This window comes from Manacus candei, unplaced genomic scaffold, assembly GCF_025592945.1.
Source record: "Manacus candei isolate 608988 ecotype Guabito, Panama unplaced genomic scaffold, ASM2559294v1 h1tg000027l, whole genome shotgun sequence".
Taxonomy (NCBI): domain Eukaryota; kingdom Metazoa; phylum Chordata; class Aves; order Passeriformes; family Pipridae; genus Manacus; species Manacus candei.
This window is the reverse complement of record NW_026138075.1, coordinates 4,754,332-4,774,557: the sequence shown is the minus strand read 5'-3', so window position 1 is coordinate 4,774,557 and position 20,226 is coordinate 4,754,332. Positions and strand designations below refer to the sequence as shown.

Below are 20,226 nucleotides of genomic sequence, written 5' to 3'. Positions count from 1 at the left end.
AAGAATTAATTTTCACCTCCTTTTTTTGGTAGAATGTACAAAATGAAAACTTGGAGCATAGCATCTGGTTTTAGTAAGGAGATGGGATGAGCCAATCTGGTTTTTTTTCCTCTTTCTTTTTCGAAGTTTTCATTTGATTGAGAGAAGGAAGTAGATATATAAAGGAGTTGAACGGGGCAGAAGGTTGGAAAGAAGTAAAGCCTAAAATCCTTTTTTTCTCACTTAGTAAAGATGTGGTGTGTTTGAAAGCCAGAGTGCTTTGTTCCAGCTGTCAGCTGGGCTTAGAAAGATACTACTGCTTGCTTCTTTTTGTAAATGAACACATTAATGAGAAAGTGAGATGCACTTGGGTGTCTAGCTGAGCTTTTTTTTTCAGTTAAAAGTCTAATGTGTAGTTTTCAGTAAGCTGTCCTGGTTTATCATGAATACAACAAATAATTGCAGTCTATTAAATATGTATTCTTTGGAAGATTAATTTCTGTAGCCTGGAATTATTTATTTCTATGTTCACGAATTCTCTTACTTAAAATCTGTCTTTGCAGAGAAGGATTAAAGGTAACTCTATGGCTGTTAATAGCAATAAAGAAAAGAACTGTACTACTGATTTTTTTCTTAATTAGGGTTCACCCTTTACTAGATCTCAGTGAGAAAAAATACATATTCTTATGCTCTGCAGTTCTCTCATTCATTCCATCAGTAAAAACTGTCAGCATGAATGAACATTTTCTGTGTCTCCAAAACATCTTGGCTCATGGATTCCCCTTGTTATTGCCTCCTTTATATCATCGTGATGTGCTCTTTATTCTTTTTCTCTTTTGTTAGATAACAGTGCTACCCTTTCAAATTATACCTACTGGTAGTAAGGAACCTAGTTTCATCTGTGGCATCAGAATCTGATGCCAATGAATAGAAACACATTAATTTAATTAAGAAGAGAACTAAAACTTTATTTCATTATCTCTAACGTGGGTGTACTTTTTAAAACAAATTATACTACAGTTGTAGTGCTTTAAAGATTCAGTCTTTTAGATGTCACGACTCTGTTCTCCCTATTAATTAAATTTATTCTAATAATTCTTGGAAGCCTATAAACTGCAACTACATAGTCTGAACATAATGGTGTTTTTTCCTTCCTAAGCTTCTAAAAGACTTGAATATTTTCTGCCTCAGTAGAGAAGGAAAAATCTATTACATATCACAGTCACCCTTATTATTTAATGATCATTAAAAAGAAGAAAAACTAACCTAAGCCTTCTGTCTTACACTCACTGCTTATTTGATGCTGCCATGCCTACCTGTGTGTAGTACATTAAATTATCCTGGTTCTGGGATTTATAACTTTGTATGTCAGAGGTGCTGGAAATTTTGAATTCTTTATTACCTGTGCGTACGGCAGCTCAGACAGTGCAATGTCATGAATAAGCTGAGCAATTTTAATACTTTATTTGCTTCATCACCTTTCTGCTGTGACTGTTTGTATATATGGATTCAACATATGTGTATTTTTTTATAATCTTTGATTTAATATCCACTTTGAAATGACTTCATGTTTGTGTAGCATGTAATTGTTTCTGCTAGTCATTGAGACACCATAAGGGTGTTTATTTTTGTTCATTGGAAAAAATGCTCAGTACAAATTCTGATAGTCCTGTGTGGGAAAAGGTACTATTTTCTATAATGCATTAAAACCAGATAGTTAAATTAGACCTGCATCATCTGTGTGATCTGTAACCAATGAATGTATGAGTCTCTGCACATCTTGGAACTCTGAGAAGATCTGTGCATACTGAGACGGGTGAGACTGTTGGTTAACATGGTAAGGGAAAGCTTATTTCGTGCAGAATTTGTAAATGATTTTATGTCAATAGGTATTTTTGTTTTCATTACTCTTACTTTATTAACAATTACGGATACCAGAGAGTATCATATCACAGTTTTCTAAATTCTAGAAACAAGCAGGGGCAGAGAATTCCTAGTGTATAATTTAGGTAACCCTGCAAATGGACAGTGAATTGGGTATATATGATAGCTTCAGAAAGTCTGAGTGACTTTGGCACAAATTTTGTATCTCTTCATTAACTTACTGTGTTACTGGCGTGTGCGGCATGGAAATTGGAAGCACGAAGCCAGACGTGAATGAAGCAGAAGAAACCTGGAAGATCAACAGAAAATAAGTGTGGTAATGGAGACTTCTGTGCTATGCTACTTGGCTGTCTTCTTCCCTCAAAGTATGGTGATTTTGATGTGGGTAATCCTGTAAAAGCTGAAGCCTGAAATTTTTCTGAAAACTGATCAGAAATCTTTATCTTTCAATACCAAAAATAACATAGCTCAACTGCTGAGACAGGTTGCTCTACTGCTTTGCTGTTACTTCATGTAGCTTCTTCTCACCCTTATCCTTGTTCATCTTCTGTAAAAGGTTTTATAGGCTCAGTTCCTGTGTGAACTACAACTTTTATGCAGGGGAGTATTTAATCTTTCATTTAATGTGTATATTTACTTTGGATTTATTTTAAAAAAAGGAAAGTGATATTGCTTTCTTGAAGTTTGGATTCTGGGACAAGCAGTTTAAATCACTGCTTAGGCAGATATGACTAATGTTTGAGTAAGATCTAAGACCCCAAGTAGTGCTATGAGTGTACTGGTCAGCGTCTGTGAGAACATGACAGAGGTAGTTTGACATATTCACAACTACCGTGGGGACATTGTAGCCTAATATGTCATATACTTATACCTGGCTCTTGAAAACATGTAATTTCCACAATAGCTTATAATAGCTGTTATCTAAAACATAACTCCACAGTATGTACTTAGATGTAGTGAATTTTGAGTGTTGTTTTTTGTTGTTGGTTGTTTGGTGGTTTTTGTTTGTTTTGTATTGTTTCATTTTTATAAATGTTCAAGTGCATATGTTGCAAGGAGATGTTAATGAAATGGATATTGAATTTTGAAACATCTATACTTGATACTTGACTGTAAGTGTTTTATTTATCCTGCTGCAGAGAGAACCTATTAGACAACAAAATTAGCCAACAAGATTAGCCAAAAACATTCTACTCTGCAGTAGTGTAGGAGAATAGTAGTAATAAATAGCACATATTTTGCAAGGAGGGTTGCATGTTTACAAGAAATGTAACTCTTGTTCCAGAGCATGCAAAGTAAATGGATGAGAAATAAAGAGTACGGAGAAAAATGGTGGCACATAAAGATGGAGCTTCTTTCTTGAGTTAACCCAGCAGTTATGTCAGTAGCAGAGCTGGAAATTAGAAACCACTGGGCAGGCTTCTATTTCCTGTGATCTCCTTGAAGATAATCTGTAGAGTACGGGAATAGGGAACAACTACATTCAAAGTAATTGTGATTTTATTTTTCTCTTAAAACAAAACTTTAAAATATATTATGAATTATTTCTACTGCTGTGAATGGATAGAAGCATGTTTAATGACTTAATGACATTGGTTTTGCAGCAACAATATGTTGGGTTTACCCTTCTTAATCTGGAGGAGAGGGAAACTTTTGATCTTAAAAATACTTTAGGAAGTAAAACTAAGAACAACAGAACTGCCTACTGTAATGGTGGGGAGAGGAATCATCGGTGGACCCATTTTTTTATACATTTTATACAGCAATATTAGATGAGATTTATGGTATACTTTCATTGCATACACCAAACTGTACTGTTTGTTACTGTGCTGTACTGAAGTCTGTTGTACTTCATGTGTCTTCTCACCAACTATGTTCTTTTGAATGGTAGAGCTGCATTTTTCTTTGAAACAAAGCAAACTAAGATGACCTCCATAGGATAACAGCAGAAGCAGGCACTTGATCTGTCTTTCTAGTGCTTCTCTGTGCATCCTGCCAGCTGCACTGGAAAAATTCCACTCTTTACATCTTTACATCTAAGGACCACTTCAAAATAATAGGTACAAAACATTTCATTCCTGCTGCCAGAAGTACTGCAGTTACAAGAAGGGGATTGGGAATTATAAGGACTAGATGTGAGGACTCTTCAAAGTGGATTAGTAATGTGGGTGGCAATCAAAGAAATGATTTAGTACGTGCGTTATTAACCTGAACGGAACTTTTGCTGCTTGTATACGGTAAGGGGGGAAACAGGGGGGTGGGTGGGGAATGAGAGAGAGAGAGAATAAGAGTGAGAGTGAGACTGAGAGAGAGAGAGAGAGAGAAGTAGTAGTATTCATGTCTTATGAACTTCAGAAGACACTGTGAAAGGAAGCTCCAGCAGATGTAGAAAACTTTTGTTTCTCTTCCCTTAAGGTTTGAATCAGATTTTCCTTATATTGTCAAAATCACTATAGAAATAATGATTAATATACCATAATTTAAAATAAATATTCCATAGCTTTTTTATTAACATGCTAGCTCAAATAAAAATGCTTTGTAGGGAAGCCAAAAGCAAAACAGATCTTCAAAGGCTAAGTATCAACAATTCATTTAAGGAAGTGAATCATTTTTACTTTATCTTTGGTTGGAAATTTGTGGTAGCTGTACTGAATCTTGACTGCAGTTTGTTACCCTGCATGATTGAGACAGGGAGTTTCTCCCCCACCCTGCTCATCACTATGTTTTGCAAGTCTGTTTGGAAATAATTTTCTACTCCCTGCATCAATGTATTCTACTACTGCAGTTTACTGCTGTAATGCAACTATTCACTTACTGAAGAAAACAGACCTCTTCAGAATTTCACGTTCAGCCTATAGTTAATACTTTGGATAAGTCATCCCTCTTTTTTGCATTGAAAATAGCAAAGTTAGCTATACCCAAGGGAAACCTATGTCACAAATGCAGAAAGATCTGAAGTGAGTACACAGCAGAGTGACTGGACTACAAGTGGTAAAAATACATATTCATGGTACTGAGTACAACACCATATACCGTGCGAGATGGCCAAACTCTCTTTGATAGTTCAGTAGTGTTGAGAGTGCAAATACATTACAGGCATAACAGGCTCAGCTGCTCTGCAGATTGTGCAAAAGCAAATAAAAACATTTTCTTACGTTATTAGAGAGCTGGTGTGCAACCAGAAATAGAATTGGAACAGCAGCTACTAGTGCCAAAAGCATGAGCTAATGGTCTTATAAGGACAAAAATCTAATATTCATTGCTTGAAAAAACATCTATGGGTATTGTATTTTGGCACACTGAAATAATTATCTTCTTCAAAAGTGCTGGAAATATCTGATTTTTTTTCCTGATTTTTTTTTTTGAGGGAGGGGGAATTAATAGTACAAATACTAGATTTCAAAACAGAAGGCTTCCTAAATCTGAAAAATATCTTAAACATGTTAGATAAACATCTTTAATGCTCAGCATATAGAGTGTGTATCTCATTGCAAACATTAGCTGTAAACTCTATTCTTTGCTTCTCATGCATCCTCAGTTTATGGTATTCGTTAATTTTTTTTTTTTTACTGAAAGATAGATAGAACACTTTCTTTGATCTCCAGAATAAGTGATTTTGATTAAATTCAGCTTTAACTGTAAAATAAGTGCCCATGTAACATTATATTACATTGTTTAATTTGAATTTAAAACATTTTAAACAGCTGTCTTGGCAGTGATCATGTTATGCTAATGTGAATACTGTAGTTATTGTTAAATCATTTAATTATATTATTTATGAAAAAAATCCTTAGCTACAGTTTGCTTTTTATTCACAGCTTGAAATACATAAACAGCTCTACTAATTACTTGAAGGGCTCAGATTTAGATCTAAGAGGCAGACAAAAGTTTTGCATATAGAACCTAAAATGAGATAAAACTCTATTTTTATATATATTTCTCTTGTCCACATGTAGCATTTTATTGAAAGGAACCTGAAAAAATTATATCCATAAATATTAAGATAAAATATTCTGTGCCTTTTAATTAAATTCCTCGAATATGTTCTGCAGTGTGAGCAGAAGTCATTTATCTTGAAGCAACAAATAATTAAAATGCAACCATGTATTCATGTCAAACCTACATGGTTCATAGCAAGTACTTTCTCTGCTTTGGCTGATTCATTACTTTTTATTAGTGGTGCAAACTCACTGTGGGCTCTTTTCTGTGATGTATTCTGCCCAGTACATCCAGATGGAAAAGATCAAATTGAGTCCCAAGAAGCCTTCAATAGGATCACTATTACAAAATATTCTGCACTCTCTTGTTCTTGGAACACACTTACTTCCAGGTGTTACATGCAGTTCACCAGGAGGGCAAGGGGGGGAAGGGAGTTTATGCATTTGAGACCTTTCAGCTGGAAAAGTTACAAAAGTCTTTAGTAATTATCATCATTATCTATAACATTATTTTTATCCAGGCAGATAGTTCAACCTAGTGCGTAAAGAGAAGCTCTTTCAAAGACGGAACATATCAACAGAAAGAGTATTGTAGGTATGTCTGAAGAAAAGAAGTCTATTGCTTTAGTAGGCTATGCATTTTTTGAACATAAAAGGCAGACGATGCTGTCACTTCATCTAACATTTGCTTTAAACATTGGATTTGTTCAATATTTAAAATAGAATAAAACTTAATGGATTGTGCAATTTGGGGTAATATTTTGAAGCCAAAAGGACTGGTTAGAAAATGTGTCTATTAAGCTAAATCCTCCAGTATTGTTCAGCTCTGTTGAAACTACATTTTAATAAGTGTCCAACATGCTCAGAATTGGTACTTCCAGATTAATGTAAATGTGCTGCACATTTCGGTTGGGCTTAGATGTGGCTTTGGTGCTGTAACATAAATGGTGCTGAAATACTAAAATATGGTGACCATCTAGACTCAAAACAGTATTTTACTAATATAATCTTTTAAATCAAAAATCCAACAGAACATGTGTTCTTCAAAAAGATATATTGGCTGTTCTTGGAGAATTTTTTTTTTTGTTTTAGTACAAAAGAATGTTAAACATTTAGTTTAGGAGTCTCTTTTTAGACTGCCAGAGGAAAAGGAAGGATGCTGATTAATACTCTGCCTAGTGAGGTGGTTTACTTAAAATCAGAGAAATATACTCAGTGCTTAGACTGGAGTTAACATAAAAGAATTGCAATAGAGTTGTTTACCAGCTTCTTAGAAAATTCTTTTGGGTATGCTCAATATTTCAAATTATTTTTCAGAGCTATAATGTTACAAGGTTGGTTTCTTGGTTTTCTTCCCCCCCCCCCCCAGCCATTATTAATGTATCTGAAGAGGGTATTTGAGAAAATATGTATGCGAATACGTGAGATTTCTAATCCTACAAAGGAACTTTCAGTCTCCATGATAAGCATTAACTGTTTGGGCATGCACATACTTTAAGGAACTTCTACATTCTGTTAACCTTAATAGTTTAGAGTTTAGACAAATATTTAGCGTTCATTTAAAGTAATATGCTCTCTAATTAGGCAAATCACTGTATTTGTAGTCATCATGAACCAATTTTTATATCAAAGATTGTTATGTGGGGACTGAAATCTCTTAGATTTTATAGTACTGCATTCTCAGCTCTTTTACAACATATTTATTCAGAAAACATTGGCAACAATGAAAATGCACAAGTTTATCACTGCTTAGTTTTTTTCAGCATCCAGCCACTTTCAATTTTGTTACCTGTTTTGAGAAAGAAAAGCAGTAGTAAGCTGCAAGGAGTATTACTGGAATATGTAAATAAGGATTGTATATTAATTCTCAAGTTTTTTACAGGGAAGATGTTTTACTTTTATTTACATGTGGGTTTAAGCATTGAATACTGATTAGCAATCTTTCTTTAAATTTCCTTCTTTGGACCAATGAATTAAAATAAATGTATGCAGAAATACTTATCAACTGCATATTTGATATACCCAGCTTCATCCTTTTCAATGTTTATTTTTCTTTTCTTATGTAATAGCACAAAAATAGAGGTTCACAATCTTTGTTTTAAAAAAAATAAAATTCTACAAATTTAGAATAAAGTGTGCAAATAATAAAAAAATTACATTCTTTTTAAATGGTCACACAGGCTTCATCTACACTGTAAAACTTAAATTTGAAGAGTAAGAAAAAAGAGTATAATTTACATCAGTGTAACAACAAATGAAAAATTCCAGTTTTCTTTGTAAGTTGTATGAAATCAAATTTTCTTTATATTTTATTGTGTAGTCCTCATACATTTCTGTAATACTTAAAAGCCCTTTATTTTTTTCTAGTTGTGAGTCTTTTTTCAGTGTTCAGAACAAGCTGTGCCAGATTTTCTTGCTGCTCTTAGAATCTGTTTTTGAACAGATTCCAGGTTAACACTGGGTTAACTAGGTTAGGTAGGTTAACTCTGCTGCCCATGGAGATATGCATCATATTTGCTATTTCAAATACATGGACTGACCTGCTCTGCTTACAGTATTGAGTCTGAGTTGCAGATTGTCTTTCAACCTGAGTAACAAGCTACATGTGAAATCATTGCACTACTTGCCAGAGTTAAGACAAGTGTCATCATTCTGTGTCTCTAGATGTGAAAAAACAGATTTAATCTGCTTTATTTTTTTGTGAAATTACTTACTTTCTTATATTGCCAAATAGAGTTGATGTGAGGATTTCACTGGAAGTGTGAGATTCTGTTGCCATTAATAAAGAAGGCTGTCTTGTTTCAACTAGTATTTTAGAACAGCTTTTTTTTTTTCTTACAAATATTATTTAAACTTACTTTTCTCAGAAGGACTTTTTTGCTTGTTTTTTTTTTTACTTTATTTTCTCAGGGTTTCTGTTTGTTTATCATAGTCTTATCGGGATTTGTTTGTGTGTGACAAGAACTGTAATTGTACTATTCATCATGCTATGAATACATGCCACATACCTGCCTTCATGTTTCTCTTTGATCTTCCAAACAGCATTTGTCTCAGACTTCATCCAAAAGGGTTCACAGATGAATTACTATGGCTATATTAAATTCTTAAAGGGGAACTTGAGGAGCAGCTTACTGTAATTTCTATTTCTTTTTTTATTCCTTCATGGAAAATAAGTGTTTTTCTTTTAAGATTTTGAATGTGAGTTTCCCAGTTTACTTTCCCTGAAACACTAAGAATGATGATACTGAGCTTTCATGGCCTTTTTAAATTCTCAAGAGCCCAACATGGTCTTAAATTTTCATTTAAATGTTTCAGTCCAGCCTAACTTGGTGTTCTATGTACTTGAAAATGTCAGAGAACAGTTGAATAAAGCCTGTCATTGAAAATTAGGTATTTTTTTATTTCATTTATGTACAGAGGCTAAAATTGAATGTATTGTATCCAGCTCTGGAATGCCACAGCACAGGGAGGACACTGACCTGCTGAAGTGAGTCCAGAGGAAGGACACCAAGGTGCCTAGAGGGATGGAGCACCTCTCCCATGAGGAAAGTCTGAAAGAATTGAAATTTTTCAGCCTGGAAAAGAGCAGGCTTAGGGGTGACCTAATTTCAGCCTTCCACTACCTGAAGGGAGCCTACAAGAAGGATGAAGAGCGTCTTTTTACAGGGATATGTAGTGACAAGACAAGGGAGAATGATTAGATTGAATCTTAGGAAGAAAGAGGTGTAGGTGGCATCTCCATATAACGAGGGTGGGAAACTGCAGGATATTGCAGATGCTAAAAACTTATACAGGTTCAAGCAGAAATAGACATGTTCATGGTAGATAAATATGTCAAGATCTGCTTAATACTGCTGAGTTCTAGAGTTAGAAATTGCTTGACACTGGGATAAGGTTCTGCAGAAATATTTCTGTGTGACTTTTCTGTTCTTGTGTTCTTGCCTGAGCACCTGCTTTTTGTAATTTTTCACAATACTGTACTAAGTAGACCACTTGTCTCTCCTACTACAGCTCTTGTTTTGGGTTCTTTTTGCAATTTTTTTGCTTACACCACTTTATAAACTTGTTTCAATCTAATTTTGGTTTCTCCTTGACCTGGTAGCTGTATTCTTTTGGGGTTGGAGGAAAGGGAGAGGACAGGAAGCAGTGTAGAGAAGTTGACTGTGGCAAAATACAAAAGATATGAGCATGGATGACTGATGCTGGAATATAACCACTGGAGAAAAAGGTCTTATTTGGATGCTATACAGGTTAAACTTTAAAGGGTGATAATGGCTCTATCACTGTTAACAGGGACCTCCGTCTTGTTTTTTGTTAGCTGTGTAGTAATTCAGGATTTACAGGCACTTGGTAGGGGAAAAAAGCTTCTTTTGTGTCCTTGGATTGCTCATTTTTGTCAACAAAGGACTAATAACTATACAAGAAATAGTTAGCTAAGGTGATAGGAATGTAAATAGTTTGACAGCTTGTCCTTTAGCAATTATAGCAAGTGAAAGATTTCTTGTTGGATTAGAGGTGCAATCACAAGATATTAGAGCTACTGATATAGCATAACCAATTCCTTACTTAAAGGCAAGAATAGCCTCTTTGTGCTAGAGCTGATTACTCTTTTATTCTTAATTACATATTTATTCTTGTGGCATGTTCGTTAATTAATTTTAGCACATACAGTGCAAAATTTATCTATGTCAAACTTTGCAAGGTTTCAGAATTACTTAAAAGATAATGTAATTAAGACATTTCAATTGCACTTATTTGTAATTAAAGGATACCACCTAATTTTGTTCATTTCCCTGCTACTTTTTTTAGTTCAAACTAATAACTTGTCTCATGACCTGATTTGATTGTGGTTGATTTAAAATCAAATTCAGTATCTGTCCATAACTATATATTTTCTAGTAAACTTCCAGCAAAGTGTTAAGTCAAATCACATACCTGCACACTGCTGTGGTGTAGTACTAAAAAGTAATTTATGGATTGTACCTATTCCATCTCAGAAGTAATATCAGCTAAGTGCTGCTCCCATTTTCCTTATGCAGCTTTTGCGAGAGCTACCAGCCTGTGCAGAGGCAAGTAATTAAAAAAACCCAAAAACCAGAATCTAAGTCATAAATCCATGTGAAACTTTGAAGAACAAAAAACCCAGTGCAAATACCTGAACATCATAGGGAATATTATAATTTTTCACTTCTGTGAACTTAAAAATTTTTATATCTTTAGGAGTATATTAGGTTTTTTTCTGAAACAAAGTTTACTTCTTTATTCAATAGTTGCCAAAAAAGTAGTTATCTGTGGTGGAATTGAGTGAAGCTTGTGGATTATATATTCACTGAACATTGGCACCCTATTGCCTTATTTCACCCTGCCTTAAAATAGGAGGAAAAACAAACCTCGTGAAGCATTTATTGGAAGGAGATAATAAAACTCTTAATATTTTTGTATGTGTATTAAATAATCGCAGAAAGAGAAACACTGATGTCAGTGTTTATGATTAACGTAGATATTCCTTTTCAGAGAAGTTTAGAGGTACAATTAAGGAGTACGAGAAACTGTTACTTTCTCTGTCATGTTTTAGTCCTATGGTTACAAAGTAAGAATGAGATCTGTCATCCAGTGAGTTTTGAGTCTTATCAGAGGAAGTAAAAACCATTCAAAATGTACAGCTCAAATAACTGAAATATTAGGGCAGCATAGACTACTTTTGATAATCACAAGACTTCTTCTTGGACGAGATTCTGAAGTTACTTTAAGCAGAGACTGCAGTGGAAAAGCAGTACTTTGTGCCGGGCCTATGATTTTAAACAGTTTAATATAAGAGTTTGATAACACTGAGAGATGGGTTAACTGCATGATATCTTTGCTTTTCAAACTGTTTGCAACTTCAATTTTTTCCTTTTTTTTTTTTTTTAATTGGGTTTGAGTATTATATATGTCATTTTCTGCTGAACATGTAGTATTGATTCATTCTCCATATACTGGTAGTTTAAGAACAGAATTTCTGAGTCCAAATCCATGTTGATAAGAGTATAGTTTTTTGTTGTTTGTTTGTTTGTTTTTTTTAGCTGCACATAACTTTCTCTTACCCCTGGCTATAATTAGGAGCTTTATGTTTTCTCTAATGATGTAATATGCTGTGCATATTGTGAGAGAAAACAGGAAAGTTGTCTCCAAATAGTGATCTTTAGTCTCAATTCACTTAATGGTTCTATCTCACAAATGCCACGCACTTCATATTCCTGCTTAATCTTTGTGAAGTGAGAATAAAATCTCATGTGACGTTACTATAGATCTTATGTAAGCCTTGAACTAAAATGTTTTGTCTACTGCTTCTGAAATGTGCTCTGACATAGCTACCTTTCCTTTCTCAGCTTTCTTTACACTATTCTTTTGCTCTCAGGTATCATGTTTACGACACACATCCATTGATTCACTTTGACTTCTTCAGCCTCTGTGCTGTATTGCTCTAATTATTCCAGAGTGCAATCACTGTTTCATTTCACACTACTGTCTTAAAATCTAGTGATCTTGCCTCATTGCCTACTCTTAGTAACTACTACCTGGCAAGTTGTCATTTTCCTTTTGGCTTCATTTTATTCTCATTCTGTAATTTCTATAATTTTCTGTGCCTAATCGAATCCTGAAAGCTCTTGAAGCGGATAGAAATACGATATTTTGCTTGTCCCTAAAATGTCTCAAGCACCTATGGCATTCTCTATAAAGATTTGGATTTTGCTGGTAAAGAGCCCTCTGATTACTTCCTACCATCTATTCAATTATATGCTTCTACACTCTTTCAATATTCAAGTTATTAGTTCAGATACCTTGAGAAAACCTTCTGACTATAAAAACATTTCAGAAAGGTATCTAAAAGTATTAAAAATCAGTGCATTCACAACCAAGAGCTCAACAGCCATAATGTTCATTTGCTTTAGCAAACATCTGTGATACAGTCACACAACACCGATTTTTTGCCTAGTACTTGTTCTTGCAGCTAGGTGCTCAATGTAGAGACACCTAACAAGATAACTCACTTGGTTGGAACGTGGTGCTAGTAATGCCAAGGTTGCAGGTTCAATCCCAGTATGGGCTATCTGCTTAAGATTTTGACTTGATGATCCTTATGGGTCTCTTCCAACTCAAAATACTCTGTGATTCAAGATTCTGTGATAAGTTAGCCTCTCTGTATTGAGTGATTTAGGAGCACTAGTTCATTTGAGTTCTTGACTGTTTCCTAATTGGAATGTTCATAATTAACACTTTTTTCCCCAAATGTACTGAAAGGCTAGTGTGTCTACAAAAAAAATTAAAAGAACAAGAAAAAGCAAAATAATTAGGAATCATAACTAATTCCACTTTTTTCGATTTCTCTTGTTTGCTGAGGTGAGGTTTTGTGTTCGTTTGTTTTAATTAGTTTTTTGGTAAATTGCTGTTAGTGATGTTTTTTAAACATACGCCTGATGTTTTGGGTTTAGATAAAAATAACATTTGATTCATATCAACTGATCACTGATTCTAAATGATGATTATAAATTCTTATGTTCTACAGATGTTGTTGTTGCTGATCATGTCTGTAGTTTGAGCATTAGTGAAGAAAATGGCCTGAGTCTACATTTAAAAAACCCTAAAAGGACAAGAGATTACAAGATAATTTTCAATCAGTAAACTGGAGGTGAAGGATAAACATATCTACATTAAATTTGCTTTATTCAAAATTTTTTTCTGCTTATTGTGCAACTATTGTCAAAATAAATAAAAAAAAAATAAAAAACAAACCATCCAAAAGCTCCATCCACACATATTTATAAGATGTAAGCATAGATTTGATTTATCGAATTACTTAGATTTCAGGATAAAATATTTTGAGTCTGTCCATGTGCTAACAGACTGATCAATTCTTGAATTCTGCTAGAAAAATCCAACTCCATCCCCACTGGGCACCTAATATTGTTAACCAGTACCAACCCAGAAAGAGGATAAGAATAAACTGACATCCTGGTTCATTCAGGGGTGTCATACTGGATTCCACAGAGCTTGAAGCCTCAGGATATAGCTATCAGGGGAGAAGTAGGCATCTCAGCAGAGCTCACATCTGGTTAATGACTAAGGAGCTCCTCAGGCTATGAAATGGTGTATCCCCAATGCTTGTACATGTGTTTTATTCTAGAACTGAAAAAATGGAAAAATTCACTGGACAGATTCACTAGAACAGCACTTTTTGTTTGTGTGTTTGTTTGGTTTTTTATATTCTCTCACCTCCTTAGAATTTGCATTGTGAAACAACCTATGTTTTTCTTAACATTCATTTTTCTTTTTAACTATGTCAGTTTCACTGTGTTAGTTAGGTGTTTTCTTGTTAGTTTTTCAACTTCTTTGAATTTTACCTTCTGGGATAAAAAAGCAAAATAAAATAACAGTACACAGAATCACAACTTGTGGTGGGAATGAATCTGGACAGATAAACTATATTGTTATGTCAGAACCATTTCATGCTGGGTTTATGTTTTACAAATGGATAAATGACAAAAAAAATTCTGATGTGCACTGAACATTTGCCCAGAAGACAAAAGATAAACTCTATAGTCATTAACTTGAAGGGCAGCTAATAACAGACTTTCTTGTTACTCTTGAGAAAGGTTTTGCACTGCCAAAAGGACAATCTGAATGGATGCAAATTTTCTCACCAGGGTCTGCCATTTCATGACATTTGTGCTGCATAATTTTTCTCCTTCTTTTCTTGCCAAGAAATTTCTTTGGTTCATGCTGCATCACTCCATTCTGTAACTGTTATAGTTTATTAAAAAAAATTAGAATGCAATATTATATTTAGCCAGACCCTAATATTTACAAAATCCGTACTACGCTTGTAGACGGATGCCTAAATTTCAGGATTACTATCCAGAAAATGACTGTCTTTTCCTTGTTCTTGTTTCCTTTTGAGAGGATCTCTCTGCCTTGGTTTGCTTATGTAATGGAAGGTGATAAGGCAAGTTCTTTCACCGGTAAACTCATTCTTCCTATGAATTTTGATACTGGTGTGATTTGTCTACCTTAATTCTGAAATTTCCAAGAGTAGTCGTATGCTGTACCCTGGAGGGGATGTTTGGGATCTGACAGTTACTAGAGTTCAACTGTACATTTCAACTTCTAGAATAATATTTTGAATTCTCATTATTTGGGGGATTTAATGTCTGTCTTTTAAGGGTATACTTTTTCTTTATTCATTTTTTTGAGAAAAATCAAAGTGCCAAAATAGAAACTGAAATGCAACATAATACTGGGCTTTGAATAGTGATTAAATGAGCAGTTCTTTTGGTCTTTTAGAGTAAAAATATTGTAAATTTTTTTCAAAGATGTTTGAAAGCTCTCTTTCTGAATCATGCTTATTTGCATGTTTGCTGATTTTAGGAGAAGGAAGACAGTGAACTGAATTGCTGCATATGAATTTTCATGAATTTTGTATTATGCAACTCTGAGCTTCCAGTATGAGCGGTGAAAGCTGAAGTGCTTTTTCATTTTATGGTGGTTTTGCTTTTATTATTTACTGTTTACTACTGAACACATAAGTGAGTGACTGGTTTGGCTGAAAAAAGAGTCACTGCCTTCAGTAATGACTGTCAATTCTTTTGCAATATGTGGCTCATATGCCTAAAAATAGTGTTGGTTTGAAAGAGTAATATTACAGTCAAGTTACTGAAAGCAGGAAGTAGAAATGAAAGTTTCTGTGGCACAATGACAGCATCTAGTTTTATTTCAGATGTACTGGGCTACCCCCTCCAGAACATCACAGATCAACCACAAGAACGCCAGGCAATGGCTCAAGCTTTTTGTTCATGCACCAAAGTTAGCTAGCAACATTTCAGTTACTGATTATTTGTTGTATATATTGTGAGGATGTAAAGGACAGAGATCAGTTTTTAAATGTGTTCTTACTTCCTGTAGTATCTGTTGTAATTACATTTAATTTGTAGTTAAGAGTTGTTCAAATAGGTACTGAGTGAAATGCAGTTTTCAGGAAGGGCTTTTAATTGTCACAGACAAACTTTCTCTACTAAGTAAAGGTGACATGGGTTGCATACCCTATGAAAAATCAGTAGAAAAAGAGGGCTTTGAAGACTAGAAAAGATCTAACATTGTAGAATCTACAAACAGAAATATGGGAGGTGGAGGAAAACTGGTTTGTTTCAGAAGATTGTTTGAGGGGATTTCAGATCTTACAGAAAATATTCATGAAGGTGGATAATGCAAGAGGGAAGTTGTTTCTCAGACCCTGTTTTATGTTAAAAAATTGTCAGGAAAATGTGTACCACTTTTATAGGAGTATAATATCACCTATATAGCACATCTACTGTTTGAAAGGTCAGAGCTAAGAGATACTGTGCAGAAGTTTAAGGCTTAGAAGCTGTCATGTAGAAGCTAAAGTTGAACAATTCTGTCTCCTCCTACACTGGAAGGAAAAGCATAATATTGAAGGATTACACTTCACTTACTATGATATTACCAAGTAAACCCTGGAGGGAAAGAAAGGGAATTTCATTCTAGACTGTTTCAAGTTATATTTCTCTTGTATTTAGGTGATAAGCTAGCAAACTAGCCATCCTTATCATTATTGTTGCTGTCACTTTTATTATTATTATTTTATTATGTTGATAGGAAAAAAGAAATAATGTTCAAAAAAATTGGATGCTTCAGTTCTGGGGAGGACAAACTGATAGTGGAGAGGGCTTTTGTTTTTCCCTGCCTTCTCTGAGTCAAGGTTTTTCTCACCATTTTCAATCTGGCTGTTGTGCAGGTGGTTGACCAAATTGACACACTGACGTCTGATCTGCAGCTGGAGGATGAGATGACAGACAGTTCCAAAACAGACACACTTAACAGCAGCTCTAGCAGCACAACAGCTTCCAGCTTGGAGAAAGTCAAGGTGCGCGGCAACCCCCCTCTCATCAAGCCGCCCGCGCACCCCTCTGCCATTCTCACCGTGCTGCGGAAGCCAAACCCACCTCCGCCTCCACCGCGACTGACGCCTGTCAAGTGTGATGAACCTCCCAGGCTGCCTCCTTTGGCCAACCCAGTCAAGACGAATGGCACCCTGCTGCGAAATGGGGGCTTGCCAGTCGGGCCCAGCCGCATCCCAAATGGAGATGTGTGCTGTATACCGAACAATAATCTGGAGAAAGTCGTGGTGCAGCCTCTGATGCACAGGCCTGAGAAAGAACGGTGTCCTCAGCCGGGAGCAAGGGAACGGGTACGATTTAGTGAAAAAGTGCAGTACCACGGCTATTGCCCTGACTGTGATGTTCGGTATAACATTAAAAACAGGGAGGTGCACTTGCACAGTGACTCGACCCGTGTTGCTGGAAAGCTGCCACACCAGTGCCCTCCTCTGCCACCTCCACCACCTCCACTGCCTCCATTTCCTCTGGAAAATGGAGGGTTGGGGATAAGTCCCAGTAATAGCTTTCCTCCTCCAAGACCTGCAACTGTGCCTCCACAAACTGCACCAAAACCCCAGAAGACCATCTTGAGGAAATCAACCACTACAACAGTGTGAAGTATGCCACTTGTAATAACTCTTTATTTTTTCCTATATATAAACATAAATAGGTAATGAGCACTTTCTACTTGAGCAATAAAAAGACCCAATGTATTACTCCCTGTGTCCAGTGGAGTGGCATAAAAATCACATGGTAAGTACAAAGAGGAATGCTGTTGATCTTATTTGTACCCACCAAAAATTCCATTAAGCCAAAGGATGCTGAAAAAATATTCATTATTTAGCAGTTTCTTAATTGTAGCATGGTTTAAAAAACAATGAAAAGAAAGTTCAGTACAAAAATACTGAATAGTGATCTGTGACAGATTTCAGTCTATCTGACATGAGACAATAAATATTGCTCCTGGGTTTTAGGGCTTTTAAAATGTCTTTTGATGAGGCAAAGTGTAGTACCAGCTAACAGGGTTTGACTGCAAATGCATTTTTCTCTGCATGACTGCTTGAACGAATGCATTGTGTGTGGAGTGCTGCAGTAGGAATTAATCATTGGACTTTCAGGCAGCTTGCTTTTTGGTGGGGAAGTAAAGAAATAATTGAAACATATGTTGGCATGGCTCTGGAAAACTGAGTTATCTTGTGTTTTGTTTCTCACTTGCTCAGTGTGTCACAGCCAATGTAAAGTACAGAGTTTTAAGATGAGCAGGGAGAGCCCCATTCAGTTCCCCTGTATTTCCACTGCTCCATCCTCAAAATTGTAGTGGTATTTTATCTCATGTGCAATGGCAATAGATTTTAAAAACAAAGCCCAGTTCTATGTTTTTCCCAAAGCTTTTGTCTGGTGCAAATCTCTTTTGAAGGCAATGAACATGTTGCCTAAGGCCTTCAGGGACATCCACTTAATTCATGTAAAGAGCTTTGAAGTTGAAAAGCTCTGTGCAATTATGGAGCATTAACATTGCAAAACAAGATATTTTACATGTTATCACATTTTGATGGTGAACCCAATTAATATTCTTACTAGTTGAAAAAAAGTCCTTAGTGTTTTTAATTATTTTATGAAAGAACATCCTTTTATTCTCACAAAGAGAATTACAGGGACTTACAGTTTAAAAAACATCCAGTCAGTGAAGGAAATCTGATAATAAACCTGTTATTTACAAAACTTGTTCCAAATTAATCTCAAATGGCCTACAGCAAATACTATACAAAAAAAGTATTCTTATTTCAGCTGAAATGTAAAAGGTACTTTGTGATGAAACAGATTTTTAATTTTAATTTCTCTTTACATGCAGTAATAGGTAAACTGAAAACCAATCCTCAAGCTATTTCCCTGTATACATATTCCAATACATTTGTAGTATTTAAAATTAAACAATAAGAATAATCATGACAAAAATTCTAGCAAAGTACTACCATTTGGAAAACTTTACGGTAAACAAATATTGTATTTTGTGTAAATATACATTTAGGGTCTAAAGCTTCATGCTTTATTCCCTGCATAAAAGGCTAAGAAAGGGAATAATCTTAAATGCTTAATCATTCTTTCCCCTCATCTTCCCATGTGTTTTTCATGATGCACTTTACATTTTGTATTGTTTGACTGTACTTAATCCCATGACAGCTGTTGCCAAGTGAAGTGAGTCCTGGCACTTGACAGCAAGAGGCAGTAACTCATTCTACATGTGTGTGAGATATTTGCTACCTAAATGAGTTTTTTGTCACGTAGATTCCGCTCACATGCTGGAACTTCACATTACCTCCTTTGCTCATATGTTTAAAATTACATTTAAAGTCATTGGAATTATGTGTGGACATATCCACATTGCATATGTACAGGTTTTCCTTTTAAAAAGAGAATTCCTGCTGTCTTGACTTTATCACTACTGTAGACATCATATACCTGTTATAAGTTAGTTTAGTATTTTTTTCATTCTGAAAAGAGCTACCGTGTAGAAGAAATTATAAGAAAATGCAAATCAAATATTACATATTTTATATAAAATGTTTGTTTCATCTTAAATTAGGGAAAATAACACTGGATCATTTTAGGGGAGTAGGATCTGCTGCACGTATCTTTCCCCACTTGGCTTAATTTTTCCAGTATGAACTCACTTCTGATAGCAGAGCATAGTATTTCTCCTTTTGGCTTCTAAGAACATCTTAGTACCTCCAAATTGGATGCTGTACTTAGTAGATGTGCACTGATATACATGTAAATGTCACTTTTGTTTCAGTGTTAAGTTTAAAGTTCTCAGCTCTGGAAAGTTTAAGTAGCATCTGAATTTCAGCAGTTCATGTTCAGTTTTGGTATCCAGAATTTCCATCTTGTACGTTGTTCTCACTTGAAGAAATGCTTTCTTTTCTCTTTCCCCATGCTTCCCAAGTATCTTTTCACAAACTACTGCCCTTCATGAATTTTCACACAGGTGCAAATGCTGTGCTATAAAAAGAAAAGATTCATCTCTTTGAATGCAATGCTGTCTTTGACCAGAAATGCCGGAGTTTCCAAATGTGACAGAAATACATTGTTTTTCAGAAAAGTTTTCTAACTCAGGCTTTTTTTAGTGCAACATGTTCCAAAGTCTCTGTTAAATCATAGTACAAAAGTGGAATCAATTCTGTTTTAATAAGAATGTCTCTGGCCTGTGTCCTATTGTAAGGTATTTTTATCAATGTAACAATTTCACATTATTGGCAGGACAGGATAAAATTAAGGTTAAAACAGGTAAACTTACAAAGCACAGGAAACAATTAACTCTAAGTTTTACAGCACTGTCTGATAGAAATGGCATAACAACAAATGCAATACTGTATTCAACTAGGAGTGGTTTTTACATTTGTATTAGGGATGTAAGCTCTGTGAAGCATTTTTGAACACCTACAATGTAGCATGCTTCACACTTTACTGAGGAAAACCCAGTAAGCTAACCAGAA

The 20,226-nt window shown here is 35.1% G+C and overlaps 1 protein-coding gene across 3 annotated transcripts in view; it reads left to right on the top strand.

Moving 5' to 3' along the window:
* PRR16 (proline rich 16) overlaps nt 1-20,226 on the top strand; it is a 153,514-nt gene that overhangs the window by 82,667 nt on the left and 50,621 nt on the right. For 2 of the 3 annotated variants that reach the window (XR_007904791.1, XR_007904792.1), the window contains one exon: nt 16,591-17,485. Coding sequence is in view for 1 of the 3 variants with exons in the window: in XM_051789462.1 (XP_051645422.1) it covers nt 16,591-17,349 (759 nt within the window). In the remaining 2 variants the exon portion in view is untranslated. The remainder of the gene's footprint in view (nt 1-16,590; nt 17,486-20,226) is intronic. The other variant, XM_051789462.1, reaches the window with a different exon arrangement.